The sequence below is a fragment of the Coregonus lavaretus genome, assembly GCF_964263955.1.
Source record: "Coregonus lavaretus genome assembly, chromosome: 32".
Taxonomy (NCBI): domain Eukaryota; kingdom Metazoa; phylum Chordata; class Actinopteri; order Salmoniformes; family Salmonidae; genus Coregonus; species Coregonus lavaretus.
Window position 1 is genome coordinate 27,017,649 of NC_140019.1, and position 24,721 is coordinate 27,042,369.

Genomic DNA, 24,721 nt, shown 5'->3' on the forward strand with positions numbered 1-24,721 from the left:
ACTTGGTAAATGTAGTATGCTGTTTCAGTTTACAGAGGCTGGTTTAGTGTAAAGAAGTTAGTCAGAAAGTGGTGGTGAATCTAGTAGATAGTTTGAAGAGGCTAGTTTGATGTAAAGATGATTGAGCAGTCTTTCTCTATATACAGTGCATTCGGAAAGTATTCAGACCCCTTGTCTGAATACTTTCCGAATGCTCTGTATGGCATACTACTAAGATGACCCGTCTCTCTCTATATACATCATTCTATTCGACCCCTCTCTCTATGGAATTCTAAATTAACTGTTTGAAATCAATGTCTAGTGGGGACACTTCTTTACCACTGTGAGTTAAGATATTGAAGAAATGTAATACCATTGTGGAATGAAACAAAATAAATTGTAATTCAAGTCTACCATATGGTAATTCCATTTCAAACCACAGGCGCCTTTCAAATGAGCCAAACTGTCAAGTGTTCTTTAAAGCTTGCACTATGACAGTGTGTGTTAGGGCCTGTGAAGGGCATGTGTTGTGTGTCTGTGTTACTGACCTGTGGTGTGTGTGTTGTGTGTCTGTGTTACTGACCTGTGGTGTGTGTGTTGTGTGTCTGTGTTACTGACCTGTGGTGTGTGTGTTGTGTGTCTGTGTTACTGACCTGTGGTGTGTGTGTGTGTGTGACTGACCTGTGGTGTGTGTGTTGTGTGTCTGTGTTACTGACCTGTGGTGTGCGTGTTTTCTTCAGACTCTCCAGTCCTTCCTTGAGACTCTGTACTTGGCTCTCAAGCTGCTGTTTGTCCTCCACACTCTTCTCCAGCTCCGCCTCCCTCTGTTTCATTTCTTCACACATCTTCAGCAGTTGCTGCAAACACAGAGGACATACTTTGAGCCACATATGCTAACTAACCTTTAAAGGGAAATTTCAGGATATTGGCAATGAGGCCCTTTATCTACTTCCCCAGAGTCAGATGAACTCGTGGATACCATTTTTATGACAAGAATGAAAAAAGTTAGAGGTAGTTTCACAAGCCAATGTTAACTAGCATTAGCACAATGACTGAAAGTCTATGGTATCTGTTAGCAGACTTCCAGTCATTATGCTAATGCTAATTAGCAACTGTGCAACTGTATCCTTTGATACAGTTGCACAGTTAACTACTACTTTTTACCCCTTTTTCTCACCAATTTCGTGATATCCAATTGGTAGTTACAGTCGGCCAAACCCTCCCCTAACCCGGATGACGCTGGGCCAATTGCTGCGACACAGCCTGTGATCGAAACCGGGTCTGTAGTGACTGCGATGCAGTGCCTTAGACCGCTGCGCCACTCGGGAGGAAACTACAGATTTTAACAAATCTTTAGAGAGAAGACAGATAGCCCCAAATGCTAACTAACGCTTAGGTTCTGCCACAGACATGGCAGTTAGCCACAGATGCTAACTAACCCTTAAGCGTCTGCTACAGAGAGAGGCAGGGTATACAATTAATTATTTTGTCCACCAGCCACTGTGGCAGGTAGATTTTAAAAAATCAGATTTTTTACCAGCCAAAATATTTTTGGCCTGCTAAAATTACACCAACAAAACACAAAAAAACAGATGAGCATGCTTTGTAAATAACACAGATAACCATAAATGCTACCTAACCCTTAAGACAAAGAAGACACAGTTATAGCCACAGATGCTTGCTTACAATAGGCATATGGCGCTTGCTAGTAATTAACCCTTTATGCATCAGCTCCATAGAGGAAACCAAGTTAGCCAGTGGTGCTAATCCTCCTTATGTTTCAGGATTTACCATTGAGTAAGGAACTTTTAGCTCATAGCTTCTCTATGTAGTGTCTCTGCTTCTCCAGGTCAGAACCATGTAGAAGCTGAAAAGTCCTTTCTCCTTATCCATTTAATCTTATAAAAAAAACATCACAGTCTCAGTTGGGTTTAGGCTGAAATACGCACGTATTATTACATGACTCACAAGTGGAAGAAATTCGCAGAACCTGGGCAGACTCAAGTCACCTGCTGACAACATTTTATGGTAATACGCCAGAGCCCGCAATTTAGCACAGAGCAATAAGAAGCATCTGATTTGTGTCTTTTAATCCATTCATTTAATATTTTCATGGAAATGTTCAAACTTGTTTGTTAGAAAAGTAATTACCATCTGTCTATTCATATGAGCATGACCGTCTCTATCCATCGTACTCTCAGAGGGCACCCCTCTGCTGCTCTCGTTTTCACCTTGCATCTCTCTCTCCCTATCCCTCTCTATCTCCCTGTCCCTCTCTCTCGCCCTGTCCCTCACTCTCCCTCTTTCTCAGTGTTGTGTGTGTGTGTGTGTGTGTGTGTGTGTGTGTGTGCGTATGTGTGTGTGTGTGATTGGGAGGGCAGTTCTCTATCCACCTCTATTAAAAGTCCCTTTTCCACAAAACGACTAGTCACCCCAAGAAGCCAAACCAATGGATTATGAGTCTCACCAGCCAGAATCTGCAGGGGTTTAATATCTGTATGGAACCAGGAAGTTAAAGATTCCTGTGAAATTGCTTAAAAGAAATCCAAAGTAGGACCTGCTGCAAGAAGTTAACTCCACTGTGTATGTGTGGTAGAAGTAGTACCTTCTGCATTCCCTGTAGTGCCTGTTGTAGAAAGGTTAGTTGTTGCTGCCTGATGGTGTCCTCTTCACTGTGTTGTGGAGGTGTGTGTTCTTGGTTCTTGCCCTGCTCCTGCTTCAGCAGCTCCACCTCGTTCCTGTAGGCATCCAGCTGACAGCGCAGAGAGTCATTCTCTTCCTTTAGGGCCTCCACCTGGGCCACAGGGCCTACACACACACACACACACACACACACACACACACACACACACACACACACACACACACACACACACACACACACACACACACACACACACACACACACACACACACACACACACACACACACACACACACACACACACACACACACAGACGACACACACACACACACACACACACACACACACACACACACACACACACACACACACACACAGACGACACACACACACACACACACACACACACACACAGGAGAGACAACTATCATAACATTGTCCTGTACAGACAGCCTTCAAATGTCTGTACTGATGATCTGAGGACATACTGTAACTATACTGGAGGCTTTGAAATCCTAACCTGCCCTATTGAACAGACAGGAGAGAATGTGATGAGAATTACTCATGAAATCCTAACCTGTCCTATTGAACAGACAGGAGAGAATGTGATGAGAATTACTCTTGAAATCCTAACCTTTCCTATTGAACAGACAGGAGAGAATGTGATGAGAACTACTCATGAAATCCTAACCTGTCCTATTGAACAGACAGGAGAGACAGTGTGATGAGAACTACTCATCCCCTGTTCCTTTGATAGGAGAGTCTGTTCTCTACAGCTGTCGGAGTGGGATGTGTGTGATGTAATGAGAGGGTGTGTTTGAGTGGCTGAGCTGCGAAGATAAGACCTGAGAGTGAGTGTGTGACGGAGGCCCAGCATAGGGTGTGTGTGTGTGTAACTCAACACAGGGACTCCAGCTGCCTGCATTGAATCCGGCATTATCTGTCTGTTTGATCCGAGAGAGAGACCTCTGAGTCATCGACCTGCTGTGTGTGTGTGTGTGTGTGTGTGTGTGTGTGTGTGTGTGAGCCAGCAGGCGAGGAGGTTTTGGGTGAGGTGTGTATTGATCAGGGAGCCTCATCAAGTTGCTGTCTGGGGTAGCCGACTGATTCCCCTTCCACAACGTGACAGGCTTTAGTATCGACCCCCAGCACCTCAGCACATTTAGCAGACGCTCTTATCCAGAGCGACTTAAGCACCAACCCATTCCCACTCTGCATCAATGCAGAAGCACCAACCCATTCCCACTCTGCACTGTATCAATGGAGAAGCACCAACCCATTCCCACTCTGCACTGTATCAATGGAGAAGCACCAACCCATTCCCACTCTGCACTGCATCAATGGAGAAGCACCAACCCAGAATACAGGTGTTCCTCTTCAAGCCGGCCGATAGGTTAAACAGACCACCTGTCTATGATTGAGAGCACAGAGACAAGGCTTCTTAAACAGGATTGGAGGAGGTGTAAACAAGCCCCTCCCCCAGTGCTCCTGGGTTACAGGGAGCCCTAGCAGGTGTGAACTGAGACTGTTACTGTAAATATGAAGGGGTGTCACATCAACACCTGTCCCCCCACCACATCCTGTGCCCTTCTCCACAGCGTTCCCTTCCAACATTGTGACAGCCTCTGACAACGATTGTTAGTGTTTTCTAATAAGCAAGGTCGCACATGAAAAGAGGTGGAACTAAAAACATGGTAGGCTGATGAAAACATTTGCATATATCTGCATAGAAATTAGGGAGGCGGTCATAACCGGCAGAGATCACAACAACTCAAAAGCACTTGAAGAGGAGACTTGATTGTAGCAGTTAGCCCCGCTCTCGTTGCTTCCATTCCCTTCTCTCTCTAACTGCTTTAGAGAGAAGCAGAGGGTCATCTGAATGTCCAGGTGAATATGATGGTCTGTTTCAATGTGTTTTACATCAGTAGCTCTGTTGGCTCAGCAGACATAAACAGGATGTTCTGTGTAAAGACGACCCTAATTGCACTTCAGTGGTGCCCAGAACAGCCCTAAATGAGCACACACACACAAAGGCAGATACGCAGACACACAGACGTGTGTGTGTGTGTGTGTAACTCAACACAGGGACTCCAGCTGCCTGCAGGCGAGGAGGTTTTGGGTGAGGTGTGTATTGATCAGGGAGCCTCATCAAGTTGCTGTCTGGGGTAGCCGACCGATTCCCCTTCCACAACGTGACAGGCTTTAGTATCGACCCCCAGCACCTCAGCACAGGGCTGCTGACAGGAGAGAAGCACATTTACATTTAAGTCATTTAGCAGACACTCTTATCCAGAGCGACTTAAGCACCAACCCATTCCCACTCTGCACTGCATCAATGCATAAGCACCAACCCATTCCCACTCTGCACTGTATCAATGGAGAAGTACCAACCCATTCCCACTCTGCACTGTATCCATGGAGAAGCACCAACCCATTCCCACTCTGCACTGTCTCCATGGAGAAGCACCAACCCATTCCCACTCTGCACTGTATCAATGCAGAAGCACCAACCCATTCCCACTCTGCACTGCATCAATGCAGAAGCACCAACCCATTCCCACTCTGCACTGTATCAATGGAGAAGCACCAACCCATTCCCACTCTGCACTGTATCCATGGAGAAGCACCAACCCATTCCCACTCTGCACTGTATCCATGGAGAAGCACCAACCCATTCCCACTCTGCACTGTATCAATGGAGAAGCACCAACCCATTCCCACTCTGCACTGTATCAATGCAGAAGCACCAACCCATTCCCACTCTGCACTGTATCAATGGAGAAGCACCAACCCATTCCCACTCTGCACTGTATCAATGGAGAAGCACCAACCCATTCCCACTCTGCACTGCATCAATGGAGAAGCACCAACCCAGAATACAGGTGTTCCTCTTCAAGCCGGCCGATAGGTTAAACAGACCACCTGTCTATAATTGAGAGCACAGAGACAAGGCTTCTTAAACAGGATTGGAGGAGGTGTAAACAAGCCCCTCCCCCTGTGCTCCTGGGTTACAGGGAGCCCTAGCAGGTGTGAACTGAGACTGTTACTGTAAATATGAAGGGGTGTCACATCAACACCTGTCCCCCCACCACATCCTGTGCCCTTCTCCACAGCGTCCCCTTACAAAATCGAACGATTGTTAGTGTTTTCTAATAAGCAAGGTCGCACATGAAAAGAGGTGGAAATCAAAACCTGGTAGGCTGATGAAAACATTTGCATATATCTGCATAGAAATTAGGGAGGCGGTCATAACCGGCAGAGATCACAACAACTCAAAAGCACTTGAAGAGGAGACTTGATTGTAGCAGTTAGCCCCGCTCTCGTTGCTTCCATTCCCTTCTCTCTCTAACTGCTTTAGAGAGAAGCAGAGGGTCATCTGAATGTCCAGGTGTATATGATGGTCTGTTTCAATGTGTTTTACATCAGTAGCTCTGTTGGCTCAGCAGACATAAACAGGATGTTCTGTGTAAAGACGACCCTAATGGCACTTCAGTGGTGCCCAGAACAGCCCTAAATGAGCACACACACACACAGGCAGATACGCAGACACAGACACACAGACACACAGACAGTTTCAGCTGCTATTGTACTGGATGTGGTTTCCTTTCAGTTTCCTTCAATTCTGAGGTGCTGTAGTGGAATGACCATTTCAGAGAGAGGAAAGTATATAATTTGAGGTGCTGTACTGGAATGACAATTTCAGAGAGAGAGGACAGTTTATCATTTGAGGTGCTGTAGTGGAATGACCATTTCAGAGAGGACAGTATATAATTTGAGGTGCTGTAGTGGAATGACCATCATTTCAGAGAGAGGACAGTATATCATTTGAGTTGCTGTAGTGGAATAACTATTTCAGAGAGAGAACAGTATATCATTTGAAGTGGAATGACCATCATTTCAGAGAGACAGTATGTCATTTGAGGTGCTGTAGTGGAATGACAATCATTTCAGAAAGAGAGGACAGTAAATCATTTTACATACACTCTCCTTTTGCTCTATAGTGATACATGACCTGTTATTTCACTGTTAAGGTTTAGAATCAATCCTCTCACTGTAAACCATCATAGCCAGGTGCTATAGGGGATCATTGGATGATTGACATCAGGGCCCAGATTCACAAAACACTTCATAAGATGCTTCTTAAGTTTTTGCATAAGAAAACAAATAAGTTCATAAGATAGTTCGTAAATGAAATTCCTCAACAATATCTTAAGATTTATTGATTTTCTTACGAACTTCACAAATATCTTCTTACAAATCTCCTTGCTAGGCAACCGTTTTAGCTAGCCATCTAGCTAGCAACGGCAATCATGTTAGCATATTTCTTACTGAGATTACTGTTCTAAACATGTTCTTGGGTTTAAAACAATCAATACTAAAACTATCAGATGAAGTTCGTGAGTGAATTAAACATGTTCATTTGCTTTTATGAGCTTTTTCTCTCACTGCCCTGAGTTTAAGACAAGGGTTTAGCTATCTTGGTATTAAGAACATTTCCAATAACTTTATTTTCAAGAATCGAATTTCTTCTTAACTCTTTGCTTAAGGAGAAACATAAGAAATAGCGCAAGAAAACGTCCAAGAACCTTTTTGAGGAATAGGAACTGTGTCTAACTTTCTTCTTAAATCTATAGTTAAGGAAAAAATGGCAGTTAAGAAGACATTTCTTTTTAAGAAGTTTTTGTGAATCTGGGCCCAGGAGAGGAAAAGCCTGCAGTAGCCGGCTCAGTGTCTACCAGCTAAAAACACCCGCACAGACACAAACTCTTAGTTCCCGCTGTGACTGAGTGTCTACCAGCGCGTGCACCCACTCTCTTTCTTACTCTCTCACACAAACATGTCCACACATGCAAACACACACAGCCACAGACAGTCTGGAGATGGCCGTTACACAGTCTCTGCATGCCATTACACAGTCTCCTCTCCAGCTTAATTTTGCCATTTAGAGAGTGAATGAGCTGGCGACTGTTTCCTCTCTAATGTTACGGCTCCATTCACACTGAGGCTGGAGACGAATTCACAAAACACCTCATTAGCAACACTGAGACAGAGGGCTGAGCTACAGACAGCATTCATATCCCAATAGTTGTCAGAGTCCTTTCTGTCAATTGTGTGTGTGTGTGCGTGTGTGTGTGTGTGGTATGTGTGTATGTACCTGAGTCGTCAGGATCGTGTGTATCCTCCATGTCATCGTCAGACATCTCCATCTCCTCCTCTCGTCTGATCCCCATCAGCTCTTCATTCTGCATGTTTCTGATCTCCTGGAGGGAAACAACAAAACAGGATTATGACTGGATGTTCCTGCTGAACACACTCCTCCTGGGTAGCCTGGCTGGAGTACGCTTTCCACTGTCACGTACGCACGCACCTATGGAAGAAAAGCTGATCCTAGACCTGTCCCTAAGGGCAGCTTCTATCCAGAGTGATACACAGCAGGACTGATTTATCCCTCTGGTGCACTGATGAGACAGCAGATAGATAGCAGCAGTCTGTCTCTACACTGATGAGACAGCAGATAGACAGCAGCAGTCTGTCTCTACACTGATGAGACAGCAGATAGACAGCAGCAGTCTGTCTCTACACTGATGAGACAGCAGATGGAGAGCAGCAGTCTGTCTCTACACTGATGAGACAGCAGATAGACAGCAGCAGTCTGTCTCTACACTGATGAGACAGCAGATAGACAGCAGCATTCTGTCTCTACACTGATGAGACAGCAGATGGAGAGCAGCAGTCTGCCTCTACACTGATGAGACAGCAGATAGACAGCAGCAGTCTGTCTCTACACTGATGAGACAGCAGATAGACAGCAGCAGTCTGTCTCTACACTGATGAGACAGCAGATAGACAGCAGCATTCTGTCTCTACACTGATGAGACAGCAGATGGAGAGCAGCAGTCTGCCTCTACACTGATGAGACAGCAGATAGAGAGCAGCAGCCTGTCTCTACACTGATGAGACAGCAGATAGAGAGCAGCAGTCTGCCTCTACACTGATGAGACAGCAGATAGAGAGCAGCAGTCTGTCTCTACACTGATGAGACAGCAGATAGAGAGCAGCAGTCTGTCTCTACACTGATGAGACAGCAGATAGACAGCAGCAGTCTGCCTCTACACTGATGAGACAGCAGATAGAGAGCAGCAGTCTGTCTCTACACTGATGAGACAGCAGATAGAGAGCAGCAGTCTGCCTCTACACTGATGAGACAGCAGATAGAGAGCAGCAGTCTGCCTCTACACTGATGAGACAGCAGATAGAGAGCAGCAGTCTGCCTCTACAGTACTGTCCTGACATAACTGTCCTATGTGGCCATTGTGCTTGCTGGCTGTGTCGGAGTAGGGTGAAGTTTCCCATAGATGCTGATCTTGGGTCAGTTTAGCATTTCCCCCAATAATAGCTACGGTTAGGATTGGGAGAGAGGAAGCTGATCCTACACTACACTAAAAGTATGTGGACACTTGCTCGTCGAACATCTCATTCCAAAATCACAGGCATTAATATGGAGTTGGTTCCCCTTTGCTGCTATAACAGCCTCCACTCTTCTGGGAAGGCTTTCCACTAGATGTTGGAACATTGCTGCGGGGACTTGCTTCCATTCAGCCACAAGAGCATTAGTGAAGTCAGGCACTGATGTTGGGCGATTAGGCCTGGCTCGCAGTCGGCGTTCCAATTCATCCCAAAGGTGTTCGATGGGGTTGAGGTCAGGGCTCTGTGCAGGCCAGTCAAGTTCTTCCACACCGATCTCGACAAAACATTTCTGTATGGACCTCGCTTTGTGCACGGGGGCATTGTCATGCTGAAACAGGAAAGCGTCTTCCCCAAACTGTTGCCACAAAGTTGGAAGCACAGAACCGTGTAGAATGTTATTGTATGCTGTAGCGTTAAGATTTCCCTTCACTGGAACTAAAGGGTCTAGCCCAAACCATGAAAAACAACCCCAGACCATTATTCTTCCTCCACCAAACTTTACAGTTGGCACTATGCATTGGGGCAGGTAGTGCTCTCCTGGCATCCGCCAAATCCACATTTGTCCGTCGGACTGCCAGATGGTGAAGCGAGATTCATCACTCCAAAGAACACGTTTCCACTGCTCCAGAGTCCAATGGTGGCGAGCTTTACACCACTCCAGCCGACGCGTGGCATTGCGCATGGTGATCTAAGGCTTGTGTGCGGCTGCTCGGCCATGGAAACCCATTTCACGAAGCTCCCGACGAACAGTTCTTGTGCTGACGTTGCTTCCAGAGGCAGTTTGGAACTCGGTAGTGAGTGTTGCAACTGAGGACAGATTATTTTTACAGGCTATGAGGCTTCAGCACTCGCCGGTCCCATTCTGTGAGCTTGTGTGGCCTACCACTTCGCGGCTGAGCTGTTGTTGCTCCTAGATGTATCCACTTCACAATAACAGCACTTGCAGTTGACCGGGGCAGCTCTAGCAGGGCAGAAATTTGACGAACTGACTTGTTGGAAAGGTGGCAGTATGTCAGCTAACAGTATGTCTGGCCGGCTAGCTCTGCAGTGCTGTTCTCTGCTAATGAGGCGAGTAATTCAAAAGACAGCCAGCTCTGTGCTCTGCCAAACCACACACACGAAAAACGCATTCACAACGCTGGGGGAGAGAATCATTATTTCACACCAACAAACAAAAAGCTTGAGGTAAACAACCATCTGTCTGGTGTCTATAACACATTGAGCTGCTGGCCAATCACAGAGGTTAAACAGGTAGTCAGAAACCAACACACCCATCTGCCCAGTGAGAGAAGAATCGCCAGCTGTTAGACTTTGATCCTGCCTCTGTGAGTCACAGCTATTAGACTATCCAGCAAACTACTACCTGACAAGACTCTCTGTTTGGTGTGTCTACTAGCCAGCAGCACTAACAGTGAAGGTAGCATCATGGAGTCTAGCTAGCTATACTGGTAGGGAACAGTATAGAGTACGAACACTAGGTGAAGGTCCCAGATTGAGCTGAACTCCCTCATGCATGTATGCTGGTTCTTACCTTTGTCTGTAATGGAGTCAGTCCACACACAGCCAGCCAGTCAGAGAGCGAGAGACTGAGCTGAGCTAAACACTGGCATCATGAAGCTCTGAGTCAGACTAACTCCATCTGTCACCCTCGTCACCCTGCTGCCAAGAGGGACCCAGCCTCAACACTCACACACAGGCCCAGACAAAGAGAGACACACACACACACACACACACACACACACACACACACACACACACAGATACACAACAGACACACACATCATCTGGATTCAGCCAGATGATAGGATGTCCCTACTCTCTCCAGCTAATGCGTTAAAGGAGTAAAACTGATAAAAGAGAAGAAGAACGGATTATAAACAGGATGTTGAAGGAGGAGCTAATCCCTCATGGCATTAACTTGGGCTGTAAAATATAGGGGATGTATTATTTAGTTCTACTTCCATCTATTCCCCCGGTGTATACTGTAGATGGAGTTTGTATTCTGTAGTTAGCCATAGGTTATTCCATCTATTCCCCCTGGTGTCTAGCCAATAGGGTCTATTTCCTGAGTCACAGTGGACTGGAGCTGAAGGTACCCTGAGGTGTATTGTATACATTAGAATATTGTATTGTTTATGGTATTTCTGGGTTGTGTACACACCTTTTCTATTCATACTGTATACTGTCCATTCGGTCTATACACACCATTATATACATATATACTTATATTCTGGACTCTGACATGGCTCGTTCTGATATTTCTTAATTATTTTATTTTTCGGATTTGTGTGCATTGTTTTGTATTGTTAGGTATTACTACACTGTTGGAGCTAGAAACATAAGCATTTCGCTGCACCTGCGATAACATCGGCAAAATGTGTACACGACCAATACAAGTATATTTCATTTAAAGTTAGTGTGTCTGTGCAGTGAGTAGAAAGACTGACTGCATCCCAAATGGCATGCTATTCCCTATATAGTGCACTACCAGAGGGATCTGGTCAAAAGTAGTGCACTATATAGGGATTAGGGTGCCATTTAGGATGCAGACTGAGATGGATGGATGTGTTATTGGGTTGATGGATAGATGGCTAAATGGATGGATTGATGGATCGGAACAGGTAAATGGATAAATGAAAGGATGGATGGTAGAAGATGGGTGTTGTGATTGAGTGTCAGACAGAGAGTGAAACCCCTGCAGTCTGTCAGTCCTGTTGTTCTGTGCATCCTGTCTGATAAATACAGAATAGGCCGTCAAGAAAGATACTGCTGTAGGGTTGCAAAATTCCAAGGTTTTCCAGAAATGCTGGTTGGAAGATTCCTGGAATCAGGATGGAATAAGTAGGAAATCCGGGATCCTCAGACCAGGATCTCCGGAAAACCTAGGAATTTGGGGGGGGACATATTGGAAAAATGTTGCTACCCTATACTGCGATGACGCATTACCTGTACTACTATTATCCTGTATTACAGTGTCATCCCTGTTCTCCATTTACAGCACAGTGACACATTGCAGCAGTCTTTGTGCATTGAAAGACACTGTCCTCCTATAATAATGGCCCCTATAAATAAACTCCCTGGCAATAAGAGAGCTCTAGATTAATGTCAGAGAGTCACAGAATAGCCCTGGTGACCACAGAGGTGATGTCCATTGACAGTAGGTGATGCATGTGTGATGTTGCAAAGACGTGTAAAATATGTATTTTCCAGACGTTCAATTTAGGTTCTGAATGAAAGGTGAAAAGATGTATGATGTCCGTGGACGTTGACATCAAGGCCGGTCCGAACCAAACATAGACGTCTATGATTGATTCAGATTTGGTCCGGAACTGACTAAAAACCAACATGGAAATCAAGGCCGGCTCAAAAGGCATCGGCGTCGGTCCGTGCTTACTGAGGTGTAGCAAATGGTGGTACACCCAGCAATTGCAAAACACCAAAAAAAGACGGACGGTCCGGGACAGGACCAAAAAAAGACATCCAAAATACGTTGGCTTACTGGGGTGTAGCCTACCGTGTCTCCCGCAATGGGATTTCACGAATGCCCATCCATGTGGTACGACCACCGTTTGCAAAACAAGCCGTTGCATCGGCTTTACTAGTCCTGATTCTTGTGACTAATCAATTTGGCTATTTAAGCTCTGAATATCAGCTACCAAATTTTATCAGAAGTTATCCTGAACCTATTTGCAATGTGTTTACAGTGGGAAATCAGAAGTATTTTATTTTTCACTATGATCAATCAGCTCGTCAAAAATGTACAGATACAAACTTGAAACCACTGATCATGACAATTTAGCCCACAGGGTGAAACTCCTGGGCAGCAGTTGTGAGTAGCCTGATTATCCATTCCATAGGGATGTAGCTCAGTTGGGAGAGCATGGCGTTTGCAACGCCAGGGTTGTGGGTTCGATTCCCACGGGGGTCCAGTATAAAAAAATGTAAAAAGATAATAATAATAATGTATGCACTCACTAACTGTAAGTCGCTCTGGATAAGAGCGTCTGCTAAATGACAAAAAAAATGTTTTACTTTGACCTGTCCTGTATTTAGGATATGTTGTTTGTTAACATGTCAACGCATTATTTTTTGATTTGGCGCCATTTAGGTTAGGCTATTTGATCAGAGAAACCTGTATGATGTAAAACATGTCCGTCTCATTACATATGCTATATCCAGGGGTGAAAGCAGAATTAATTTCTTCCCCGTACGGGACCAAGCGCGTGCACCAACATTTTTTTGGGGCCTAATCATATAATTACATATACAATCCCTATTCATTCAATAAGATCTCTGTGGGAACCTACCTTTAGAGCAGGAGAGTCTCTACAGTCTGAGATCAGGACACACCAAACACACCTGCTATATCTCCGAGTGAGTCCACCATGATATACACACACCCAAACACACAGCTACCAACCCATTACAATTCATACCCTCAGTTACACATACATATGACACTGTACATATACAAATTATACAAATTCTTCTCACTTTACAGAATGCCTACACACTGTCACAGGCAACGTGCATCAACAGTTTATAATGAATGTGTTCCACTAGTTTGTAATCTATCTCCTGCACTAGGATCTCCAAAGGAAAGCTTAACCATCTCCAGCCTGTGATCCATGGTGACCTTTTCAGTGTTGCTATGAGACAGAGATTAGCTGTTAATTACACACCAAATCTGCTGTTTACACACTAACACCCTCAGAGATTTCTACCCAGATCAAACTTACCCATTTGGCCCTCAAATGACAGCAGTGCCACACTTGAGCACCCTCCATTAAAGAGAAAAATGTGTTTGAGGTAATTAATGCAGCGGTTGTTGGATGGGAAGTAACAAACTAAATACAGAGAACAAATCTTGGCAGGTTTCATTAGTTCATACCTGTGTACCTCAACATGGAGCATGACCTCAATTTTACACCAAACAAAACATGAAAGTTGGTTATTTGTTCATCTATTGGAAGAAAGCACAGTCAGTCAGTAATAACAGAAAGAGAGTATGTGTCTGATGAAGAGTTCTGCACAGAGACCAGTCCAGGGTACTGTGGATGAGTTAAAGGGTGAGTTACCTGTTTCTGGCAGTGAGGCTGAGCACTCACCGGGCTGGAATCCCTTCAGAGGAGAGAGGGGTGATTGGCTTGGACCTGGACCTGACCGGAGCTCCCACTCTGGGACTGAACTAGGTAGAGAGCCTGGGTGTAGCCTAGCATTCAGCCTAGCTCTAGCATTTACTTTACCTCTTAGGCTAGTACTTAATGTTGATGTTCTACCATCTCAGTTCCTTGATACTACTAAAGGAATACCACAAGGTTCCATTTTAGGACCAGTTCTTTTTACCATTTATATTAAGCTAAGTTGTAGGCTAATGCTGAGTGTAGTTTTAAAGCTGGTGTTTACTTTAATACTGTGTTTAACACAAATCATCCTGCCAAGACGACACCATGAATTCCACAAAATGTAGTTAGAACCCGGAATACTGGAGAGATGGGGATGCTCACATAATGCTCACATAAAGGACACAATAATATGTAGACTATACTGCACTTCACCAAATGAATAGAAGATGTGAATAAGTGTAGAAAAAGTAAAGGACCAACCTCTGCTTGCTTGCGCCACACGTCCAGGTTCTTGCGTTGAGCTTTGGAGAAATGGTCCCATGCCTTTTGTTTGGAAGCAGCGTGGAATACAGACACAATCTGCTCAACTGTGGCGGGGGATGCAGGGGCCAGTTTACCGTCCAGAGAGAGAGGGGGCGGGTGGGAAGGAGCAGAGGAGTGAGAAAGTGGAATCAGGTAGGAAAGCACTTTACTGTATGTTAATGTTGATGTGTTTTTAATGTTCTATTCTGCTCTATAGTACAGTCTGTTCTGGGTCAGTGTCTAGAGTGGGGGAGGTGGGGTGAGGTGGAGAAGGACCCTACCCCTCTCAAGGTGACCACAGAGCGCCCGTCCTACAACAGAAGACGGTGCTGAAAGCAACAAGAGGACCAGACTGCTACCTGCAGGCTCCTGCTCCCCTCACACCCCCCAGACAATGGGCAAGCGCACACACACACCTCCTCCTCCTCCTCTCCTCTCCTCCACAGGGACATAGACTCTCAGTAGAGACTGACAGTAGAACAAGGGAATTCTCTAAGAGGGACATAGAGGCCATCTTATAAAGAGATCAAAGTATCTACCTCTAACTGAAACCCTCTTTTCCTCTAAAACCTCTCCTGTTTTTAATGACCACAACACTTCTCACCTTCATCGACACTCAGATGCTTGGAATGCCATAATCAAAGGCTGCCTCTGTGTAAAGAGTGTAGAGTTGAGACCTAATGAAGGAAAAGCATGTTTCTATCTGAGACTGGGGCTGCTTGTGAAATGAGACCCTATTCCCTATATTGTGTCCATAGGGCTCTGGTCTAAAGTAGTGCACTATATAGGGAGCAGGGTGCCATTTGGGACCAACTTGGCTTTCTTCATTACTGTCCTCACTGTTGGTTAGATAGGAGCGCTGATCTTAATATCTCTGTATACCATTAGATAGGAGGTATCGCTAATGACCACTCATTAATAAAGACCCTTCAGAAAGTGAGAAATCCGATCAGACTTGAAAGAGGGAATCTAGAGTCTCCTTGCTGAGTGACTTTGGGATGAGAGATGGTGGGTGGTCTTATCCCTGAGGAAGAGAAGAGAGATATTAAGAAAGAGCGAGAGGGTGTCCAACTTTGATTCAGCGCTCAAGGCTGGAGGATTAGAGGAGAGCTGCTGGAAGACACTTGTCTGGTCATCACTCCATCCTAACCACACCTGCGATTGACAGCAAAGCCTCGTCTTAACCACCCCCAGATTAGTTACCAAAACACCTCAGTGTGTGAACCCAGAGCAGGGAGAAAGGATCAAAACTGTTCGCTGCTCTGGCACCCCAATGGTGGAACAAGCTCCCTCACGACGCCAGGACAGCGGAGTCACTCACCACCTTCCGGAGACATTTGAAACCCCACCTCTTTAAGGAATACCTGGGATAGGATAAAGTAATCCTTCTACCCCCCCCTTACCCCAACCCCAACCCAAAAACAAACAAAAAAAAACATTGTAAAGTGGTGATCCCACTGGCTATAAGGTGAATTCACCTATTTGTAAGTCACTCTGGATAAGAGCGTCTGCTAAATGACGTAAATGTAAATGTAGATAAGAGAATGTGCTAATTGTCTTATAACAGACTTTTCGTTTCTCATAATTAGTGTGTGTGTGAGCGTGTCAGAATTACTTATTTACCTACCTGTTGATATAATGCAGCATCACATAATCACAGATTGTCCAGACAGAGTACTCACACATAACATAGCGATATATAACTATTCAACAACTCATAATATAATGTGCAGCTGTGAAAAAGCTTAAAGCCTGGTAAATATGGATGTGGCTTTTGTTGACAGAACGACAGTGTGAACCTGCCTCCCAGGACACCTTTTGTTGACAGAACGACAGTGTGAACCTGCCTCCCAGGACACCTTTTGTTGACAGAACGACAGTGTGAACACCTGCCTGCCTCCCAGGACACCAAACTCTGTGTTTACATTTGTATGTGTGGAACCGCAGAGAAATACAAACTCATGAATAACACTAAGTGTTTGTGTTGATTATTGTGATGGAGGATGGTGGCCTTTAAAAGACAACGAGAAACATGGAGGGAGAGAGAGAGAAAAAGAGAAAGAAAGAGCGAGAGGGAGAGAGAGAGAAAGACCCACTTTGTTCTTTCTAATATTTGTATTACTGTATAAACAGGAACCAATTATGTTGTGCATCCCAATATCATTTTTACATTTGACATTTTAATCATTTAGCAGACGCTCTTATCCAGAGCGACTTACATGAGCAATTAGGGTTAAGTGCCTTGCTCAAGGGCTCATCGACAGATTTTTCACCTAGTCGGCTCGGGGATTAGAACCAGCAACCTTTCGGTTACTGGCACAACGCTCTTAACCACTAAGCTACCTGCCGCCCCATACTATCCATACTAACACACTACTCAGTATGCACACTACTGTGGGTGGAGTATTACCAAAGTTATCTGAACTCATACATGCTCTTAGCATTGGCAGTTGTGAATCAGGTCAGCTCTACATTTCCCCTTTTGGCCTTTACAATCATCAATAGGACTCATTTCATTTCTTTCTTCAGTTCCAGTTGTTTTCATGTAGAGAGGTGTTACTTACTTTGATTCTATGGCTGAGTGGGTTCCTTCAGATCAGCTGTCCACAGACCAATACAGGCTAAAGTTAACTACAGGAGTTTGTGGGGCGCTAACCTTTATAGCGCCCCCTAGAGATAGCTCTTTATCTGGCTCTTTAACTATGTAACACAACCATTGGGGAACCTATCACACTGGACTATTTCTACATGCAGCCCTAGATACTGTATTTGTGGGGCCAAAAACAAACTTACCTTCTGTATCATCAAAAAACATTGATCCTAAATACTAGTTCAACACACAAGAGGTATACAATAGCATGCTTTTTGTGAGAAATGGCTAAAGAGTTGTTAAATCAAAGGTGTTTCTTTGTTGTGTGCGTTATTATCTGTGGCGATTGTTATGTCTGTGGCGAGTGTTCTGTCTGTGTGGCGATTGTGTTGGTGTCAATCATATTCAAGTGTCACTGAAGCATGAGTCACTGAAGCTGAGGTTTCATGAAATAGAAAGAGTACTTAGTACAAAAAGTTACTGTATGTGCTATCAATATTTCACAAAGGCCCAATGACAGATCATCGCCATTCAATGATCACTCGAGTGACTTTAAATAGCCCTTTTGCAAGGTAGCTCCACCCATCACAGGTTTCCTGCAACCTCAGACATGTATCTCTCTATTCCCCCCAGGTGGATGTGAGTGACACAGTTGTATTATATCTTTGTTATTAGTGTCTGTCACAGCTGTGAGATACAGAGAGGCTGCCACAGCGCAAGTTGAAGCAGGTTTATAAAACTATGTTTTTTCCCTTTGGGATGTTGTCTCCTGATGTACAGGAGGTAAAGCTGAACAGCTGACAGACAAGAGTTACGTCTGTAGACTACCAACATGCCCCAAGGTAGTCCCGGCCTCAAGATAAATAGAGAGGCGACATGACACAGGAGTTCCCTAGTTGGCACTCAAAATGGGAATATTGATGGGATATGTGGTCCTCTGTAGCTCAGCTGGTAGAGCACGGCGCTTGTAACGCCAAGGTAATGGGTTCGATCCCCGGGACCACCCATACACAAAAAAATGTATGCACGCATGACTGTAAGTCGCTTTGGATAAAAGCGTCTGCTAAATGGCATATTAATATTAATTAATATTAATATGCACTGGGACTTTGTGGATGATACTATCAGAATATCTCTGGCTGACCCAGGTACTGGTACTATCTGAATATCTCTGGCAGACCCAGGTACTATCTGAATATCTCTGGCAGACCCAGGTACTACCTGAATATCTCTGGCAGACCCAGGTACTGGTACTATTTGAATATCTCTGGCAGACCCAGGTACTATCTGAATATCTCTGGCTGACCCAGGTACTGGTACTATTTGAATATCTCTGGCAGACCCAGGTACTACCTGAATATCTCTGGCAGACCCAGGTACTGGTACTATTTGAATGTCTCTGGCAGACCCAGGTACTATCTGAATATCTCTGGCTGACCCAGGTACTGGTACTATTTGAATATCTCTGGCAGACCCAGGTACTATCTGAATATCTCTGGCTGACCCAGGTACTGGTACTATTTGAATGTCTCTGGCAGACCCAGGTACTATCTGAACGTCTCTGGCAGACCCAGGTACTGGTACTATCTGAATGTCCCTACCTGACCCAGGTAGTCTAATAGTTCTGACTGATCCAGGGTCAGCTTTACACGAGTCTACAGTGAGTTCAGCACCAGTACCTAAAAGCCTCATTAGTTAATCTGCTGACAGTTGCTCTCCTCAGACAGAGGTGTTAGAGGTGTCAATCACTAGGAGAGACATAGACGGGAAGGAAGAGCGAGAGAGAGAGAGCGAGAGAGAGAGAGAGAGAGAGAGAGAGAGAGAGAGAGAGAGAGAGAGAGAGAGAGAGAGAGAGAGAGAGAGAGAGAGAGAGAGAGAGAGAGAGAGAGAGAGAGAGAGAGAGAGAGAGAGAGAGAGATAGAGAGAGAGATAGAGAGAGAGAGAGAGATAGAGAAGTGGCCACTCTGGGCCTAATGATGACAGGCTAAGAGAGGTAGTTAACAGCTCCCTAAATAACCTGTTCAGTGTTATTGCTGCCATCACTGGCCTTTAGCACTTGAGGGTAGGGAACGTTTAGAGGGACAATGTGATGTTGCCTCAAAGGGAACGGAACGAGTGGTTAGATTTTGACCCTGGCCCTGTTGTGTGAGACATGGTTCTCTGTGTGTTTGTGTGTGTCAGCCTGGTGTTTACTCACATTGTGCCAGGATGCCAGACAGGGCGGTCTTGAACTTGTCCTTGGCCGCCTCCAACTCCTTCTCGTGGGCGGCCTTCTGACTCATCAGCTGGCGGATGTGGCTGTTGGACGACTGGATCATGGAGTAGAAGTTGTTGGCGTTACGACGGTTCACCTCACCGCGTTCCACCCAGGTCAGCAGCACGTGCACCGCCTCCGCAAACTCTGCCTCATCTGAGGAGAGGGTTAGGGTAAGACTCAAGGTTAAGGTCAGTGGTTTGTTAGGGGTAAGGTTATGATTAGTGGCTAAAATAAATGTCATGTTAGGGTAAGGGTTAGGGGTTTAGGGATATGAATCCATTTGTGGTTTGAAACATAGTTAGGAATTAGAACATACATTTATTAATTAAATAACAATTAATTCAATAGGATCTCTGGTTTGAAAGTTATTCTGTCCTATTTATCATGGCCTGACAGAGAACTGAGAAGAGAGGCGCCACAGAGATGGCAGAGAAGCAGGAAGTCACACCTTTTGGCGAACAACCCATTTCAGTGGAGACCTTGATTTGTCACAGCTCATTAGAGAAACAAGTTCATTCATTCAGCCCAAAGCTGATAGCAGGAGAGGAGAGGAACGAAGGAGAGGGAGGAGTGGAGAGAATATTGATATCTTTAATAAAATCCCTAAAATGTATTCTAAACGGTACCACAGGCTCCGGCTCTTCTACAGTACTGCTCTGAATGTTAACTAGAGGGCAGTGGATGGTAGCGATGTGACTATCATGTTTCAAATGCCTTTGTATGAACAACATCGGTTGTTTTGCATTATTCATGTTTTGGGTTGTAGACTGATAAGGTGATGTGAAGAGACGAGTGTTATTGATTTTCATTGTTAATGACACTGGTGATGTCCTCGTTCACATTACCCATAAGCACTCTGTTTTACGTTGCGCCGGATGTTATGGATTTCAATGGAGACGTCCACAACGGAGTGACAACGCAACGCCCCCTTGCGGTTGAAGGCTCTGTTGCGAGACGGACGCCGCATACTTTGAAATTCAGCCACACCCGTTGCTGACAGGTGTATAAAAACGAGCACACAGCCATGCAATCTCCATTAACAAATATTGGCAGTAGAATGGCCTTAATGAAGAGCTCAGTTTCTCAACGTGGCACCGTCATAGGATGACACCTTTCCAACAAGTCAGTTCGTCAAATTGCTCCTCTGCTAGAACTGCCCCGGTCAATTGTAAGTGCTGCTATTGTCAAGTGGAAATGTTTAGGAGCAACAACGGCTCAGCCGCGAAGTGGTAGGCCACACAAGCTCACAGAACGTGACTGCTGAAGCGCGTAAACATAGTCTGTCCTCGGTTGCAAGACTCACTACCGAGTTCCAAACTGCCTCTGGAAGCAACGTCAGCACAATAACTGTTCGTCGGGAGCTTCATGAAATGGGTTTCCATGGCCGAGCAGCCGCACACAAGCCTAAGATCACCATGCACAATGCCAAGCGTCGGCTGGAGTGGTGTAAAGCTCGCCACCATTGGACTCTGGAGCAGAGGAAACGCGTTCTCTGGAGTGATGAATCACGCTTCACCATCTGGCAGTCCAATGGACTAATCTGGGTTTTTGCGAATGCCAGGAAAACAGTACCTGCCCCAATGCGTAGTGCCAACTGTAAAGTTTGGTGAAGGAGGAATAATGGTCTGGGGCAGTTTTTCATGGTTCAGGCTGCTTAGTTCCAGTGATCGTTTATTTGTACTTTTACCCCTAAGATGAGGTCCCTAAGACTCACAACACCCACATACAGTAAAAGCACAGGGATGTGTTGAAGAGATGTGTGGATACTAAAACATGCTGCCTGGCAGTCCACCTCATTTTCACATCTAGCAGCTTCTCAGCTAAACTGAAAGTAGAGAAGCCACATTCATGAGTTAGTCAGTTAAAACAACACTGCTCTGTGTAGCAGTTAATGGAGAACGTCTCAAGGTGTTTGGGCTAAGATAGCAGTGAGGCTAACTGTCTGCTAACCTCATCACTAATTCAAAAAACATGATGTTGAGCTTCTTTCCACAGGAATCCTCACATTCAGAAGTCTTTAAGTGGTACAATTGGTGGAAGGGGATATTTATGTACTTCAGCAGATTACAGTAGTGGGGGAAGTGCTTTACACTCTCCATCTTTAAGTACTGTATATAAATACACAAGCACGAACACACGAATGCACATAATGAAACAGTTTAAAGGGATACTGCGAGATTCTATGCAATTAAGACGTTTTTCTACTTAGTATTGTCTCTCGAAACTACCTCAAACTTCCTTCATACTACACGCGGAGACATAAAAATGGTATCCATGAGTTCATCTGACTCTGGGGAAGTAGAAAAAATGACAATCTCGCAGTAGACTGGGCAGACGGGGCTTTTGAGTCTACAGCTTCTTTAAACCCAGAGACAGATTCATACTCAGACGGATAGACAACATCAAGCTTTGCAGTGTGTCAGGAGGATTTGTCAACCAAACCAAACTAAACCCAGAGGAGGACCACAGTGGAACACTGTACATTGTGTACTGGTTGATCAGCTTGATCAAGTATGAGTTTTGTATTCTGTGTGTGTCCTTGTGTGTGTTTTCATTCTCTGCATGTCTCTCTGTACTGTGTGTGTATGTGAGAACATGCATGTGTCTGTGTGCTGTGTGTGTGCAAACGTTTCTATATCTCTATTTGGTTTGTGTGTACTGCATGTGTGTAGGCCCTGGGAAATTGAGCCCCACCTTTGATCTTGTCCCCCAGCTGGCTACACTCGTGGTCTGAGTAATGGACGATGGGTGGAGGGGAGGGGGGTCTGAAACGGTCCTCCTCCATCCTCCTGCGGTGTCTCTCCTCTCTGGCATACATGCGCTGACGACACTCCCACTCATACAGGTCATCTCTGGCCTGGGCAAAGTCCACATGGAGCCGCCCCGTGTCCTTCTTGTCTGTACTGGAGCCCAGACGCATACGGTAGCCTGGAAGGAGAGGAAAGGGGGTTGAGGGGAGAGAGAGAGAGAGGGGGGGAGGAGAGAGGAGAGAGAGAGAGAGGGGGAGGGGAGAGGGGGGGGTGGTGGGAGGAGAGAGAGGGGGGAGGGGAGAGATAGGGGGGAGGGGAGAGAGAGGGGGGGAGGGGAGAGAGAGGGGGTGAGGGGAGAGAGCGTTAGAACCAATTGGTAACATCACGAGTGACATTTCATTCTGCTAAACCTGCAGGTGCAGGGCGATAAAGCGCCGTAAATACCCACAAGCCCCTTTCTATCAGACACCTGCATCTCTTTCCTGATTACTGACATCCTCTATTTAGGTTAAAACGATCTGTCCATCCATCGCTCTCCATCCCTCTGAGGCTCTCCTCTTTTTAATCTGTTGGTTCCTCTGTCACAGCTGCATCCCAGCTAAAGTAGCTTTTGGGGGTTGGAGTAAACACCTCTCTGCTCTCTCTAAACTAACTCATCCAGAATACTTAGAGACTAATTGGTCCTCTAGTGACACCCTAGCAAACACATCTATCTCTCTCCTTTTCCCTCCTTGCTCCCTCATCTTTCCTCTCTCCCACTCCTATTGGTTTCTCTTTCTCTCTGTGGTCTCTCCCTCCCCCTTTCTGCTTTCTCTCACTCTGTCTCACTCTTCTGTCTCTGTCCCTCTCTCTCTTCAGTCTCTTTCACACTCTCTCTCCTCCTCCTCCTCTCCCTTGCCGCTCATTCACTCAAATGACCCTGGGTGAAAACACGTGTGCTCACACACGAACACTGCCTGCTCTTTGCTTCAGGCTCCCAGATGTGATTAAATATTTAATAGGGAGAGACTGGAGAGCTCTGTGCTGCTGAACCACTAGGCCAATGGACTACTAAACTGTAACTATAACGGTGGTCTGTGGGACTGATGGTGGGCATGATATATGAGACAGTTATCCATTCTTACTGAAGAGAATAGCTAGGCCAAGTCACCTGAGATGGCCACACAAGGGTCATTCTTACGAAACTGACATTTGACCCAAAAAAATCTCAAGTGTCATTTTTCACGAAATGTAGGATCTGTACTTATTTATTTGATCATTATTCTGATTATTGACAAGATATGCATTTTACTAGAGGAGTGAATGTTTAAACGAAATTGAATCGTTAAAGTAAAAAGAAATCCCTAACCGAAAAAGTTTGTTTTTTTCTCCAAAAAATGTTAATCACAGTGCAGTTATCACAAAACTACCACAGGTCCCGATCAACATCATGAAGGGAATTTTTTTTTACAAATAGGCCTACCTAACGCATCGATGTTGTAAAGTTAGTAAGATGGGATATGGAGCGTCTTTCTAATTATTTACCACTGATAAAGCTCTCCGCACGTCACTGTCATTAACAGTTGGGGAAAAAAGGCGCTGATTATAGAAATGAACTGCAGTTGATATGCAGCCAATGTCAATGGCCTATTTTTTTGGTCGGTAATTTGCTAAATGATGGACTGCAAGCGGCATTTGAGCCGCGACTCGTGTTACTGAAACAGGTGCGTCTTTCTCATCAATCTCACTGTTCACCGTTTACTCCCGTTTCAACAGGGTGTTACTCCCTTTATAATGAGAGTTGAGACATACAGTTAACAGCATTAGAACGCTAAAATTATTTCCTTTTCAACCAGTAGATACACGCATTTAGTGCATGTTTTATTTTGCCCTGTGTTTGATTTGTGAGCTTAGAATTGGTGGGCAGGCTTTTGTTAAACATGAAACAAAGTAGGGCCCTAGACTGATAAATACGCTATTTGCCTTCATCAAAACAATGTCTTTGTTGCATATTTCAGTCTGTAACCTCCCGAGGGGGGTTGTAACCTATTCTAAACCGCACACTATAGCAGTTCACAAAAAAGCCTAAAATAAACGAGACGCATCTATTACTCCAAAACTGCAGCTCGTGGTTGGAACACATATTCCTGTACTTTAATCAACCAGTCCATTTTGAATTTGTGATAAAGCTGTCGTGATTTGGCAAGGAATGTAGCTGGTCTACAGTTTTGTTTGTGTATCCCATCAGTTAGATACATTTTTATTTCTGTAGGCCTAATGGGAGCTTGGGTGTGCATCGCGCTTGTAGCGGGAGCGGTCGGATCGAAATTGAGTGAGAGACAGGGAAAAGAGAATGTAGGGAGAAGAACTGATCACTTGGCTAGGTTTATTTTTTGTTGTAAGTC

The 24,721-nt window shown here is 45.1% G+C and overlaps 1 protein-coding gene across 4 annotated transcripts in view; it reads right to left on the minus strand.

Moving 5' to 3' along the window:
* Positions 1–24,721, minus strand: part of enox2 (ecto-NOX disulfide-thiol exchanger 2) — a 286,837-nt gene that overhangs the window by 14,036 nt on the left and 248,080 nt on the right. For all 4 annotated transcript variants that reach the window (XR_014610462.1, XM_084150596.1, XM_084150598.1 and 1 more), the window contains 6 exons: positions 22,282–22,515; positions 19,528–19,740; positions 14,699–14,805; positions 7,780–7,885; positions 2,585–2,787; positions 696–836 (listed from right to left, as the gene is read on the minus strand). Coding sequence is in view for 3 of the 4 variants with exons in the window: in XM_084150596.1 (XP_084006722.1) it covers positions 696–836; positions 2,585–2,787; positions 7,780–7,885; positions 14,699–14,805; positions 19,528–19,740; positions 22,282–22,515 (1,004 nt within the window). In the remaining variant the exon portion in view is untranslated. The remainder of the gene's footprint in view (positions 1–695; positions 837–2,584; positions 2,788–7,779; positions 7,886–14,698; positions 14,806–19,527; positions 19,741–22,281; positions 22,516–24,721) is intronic.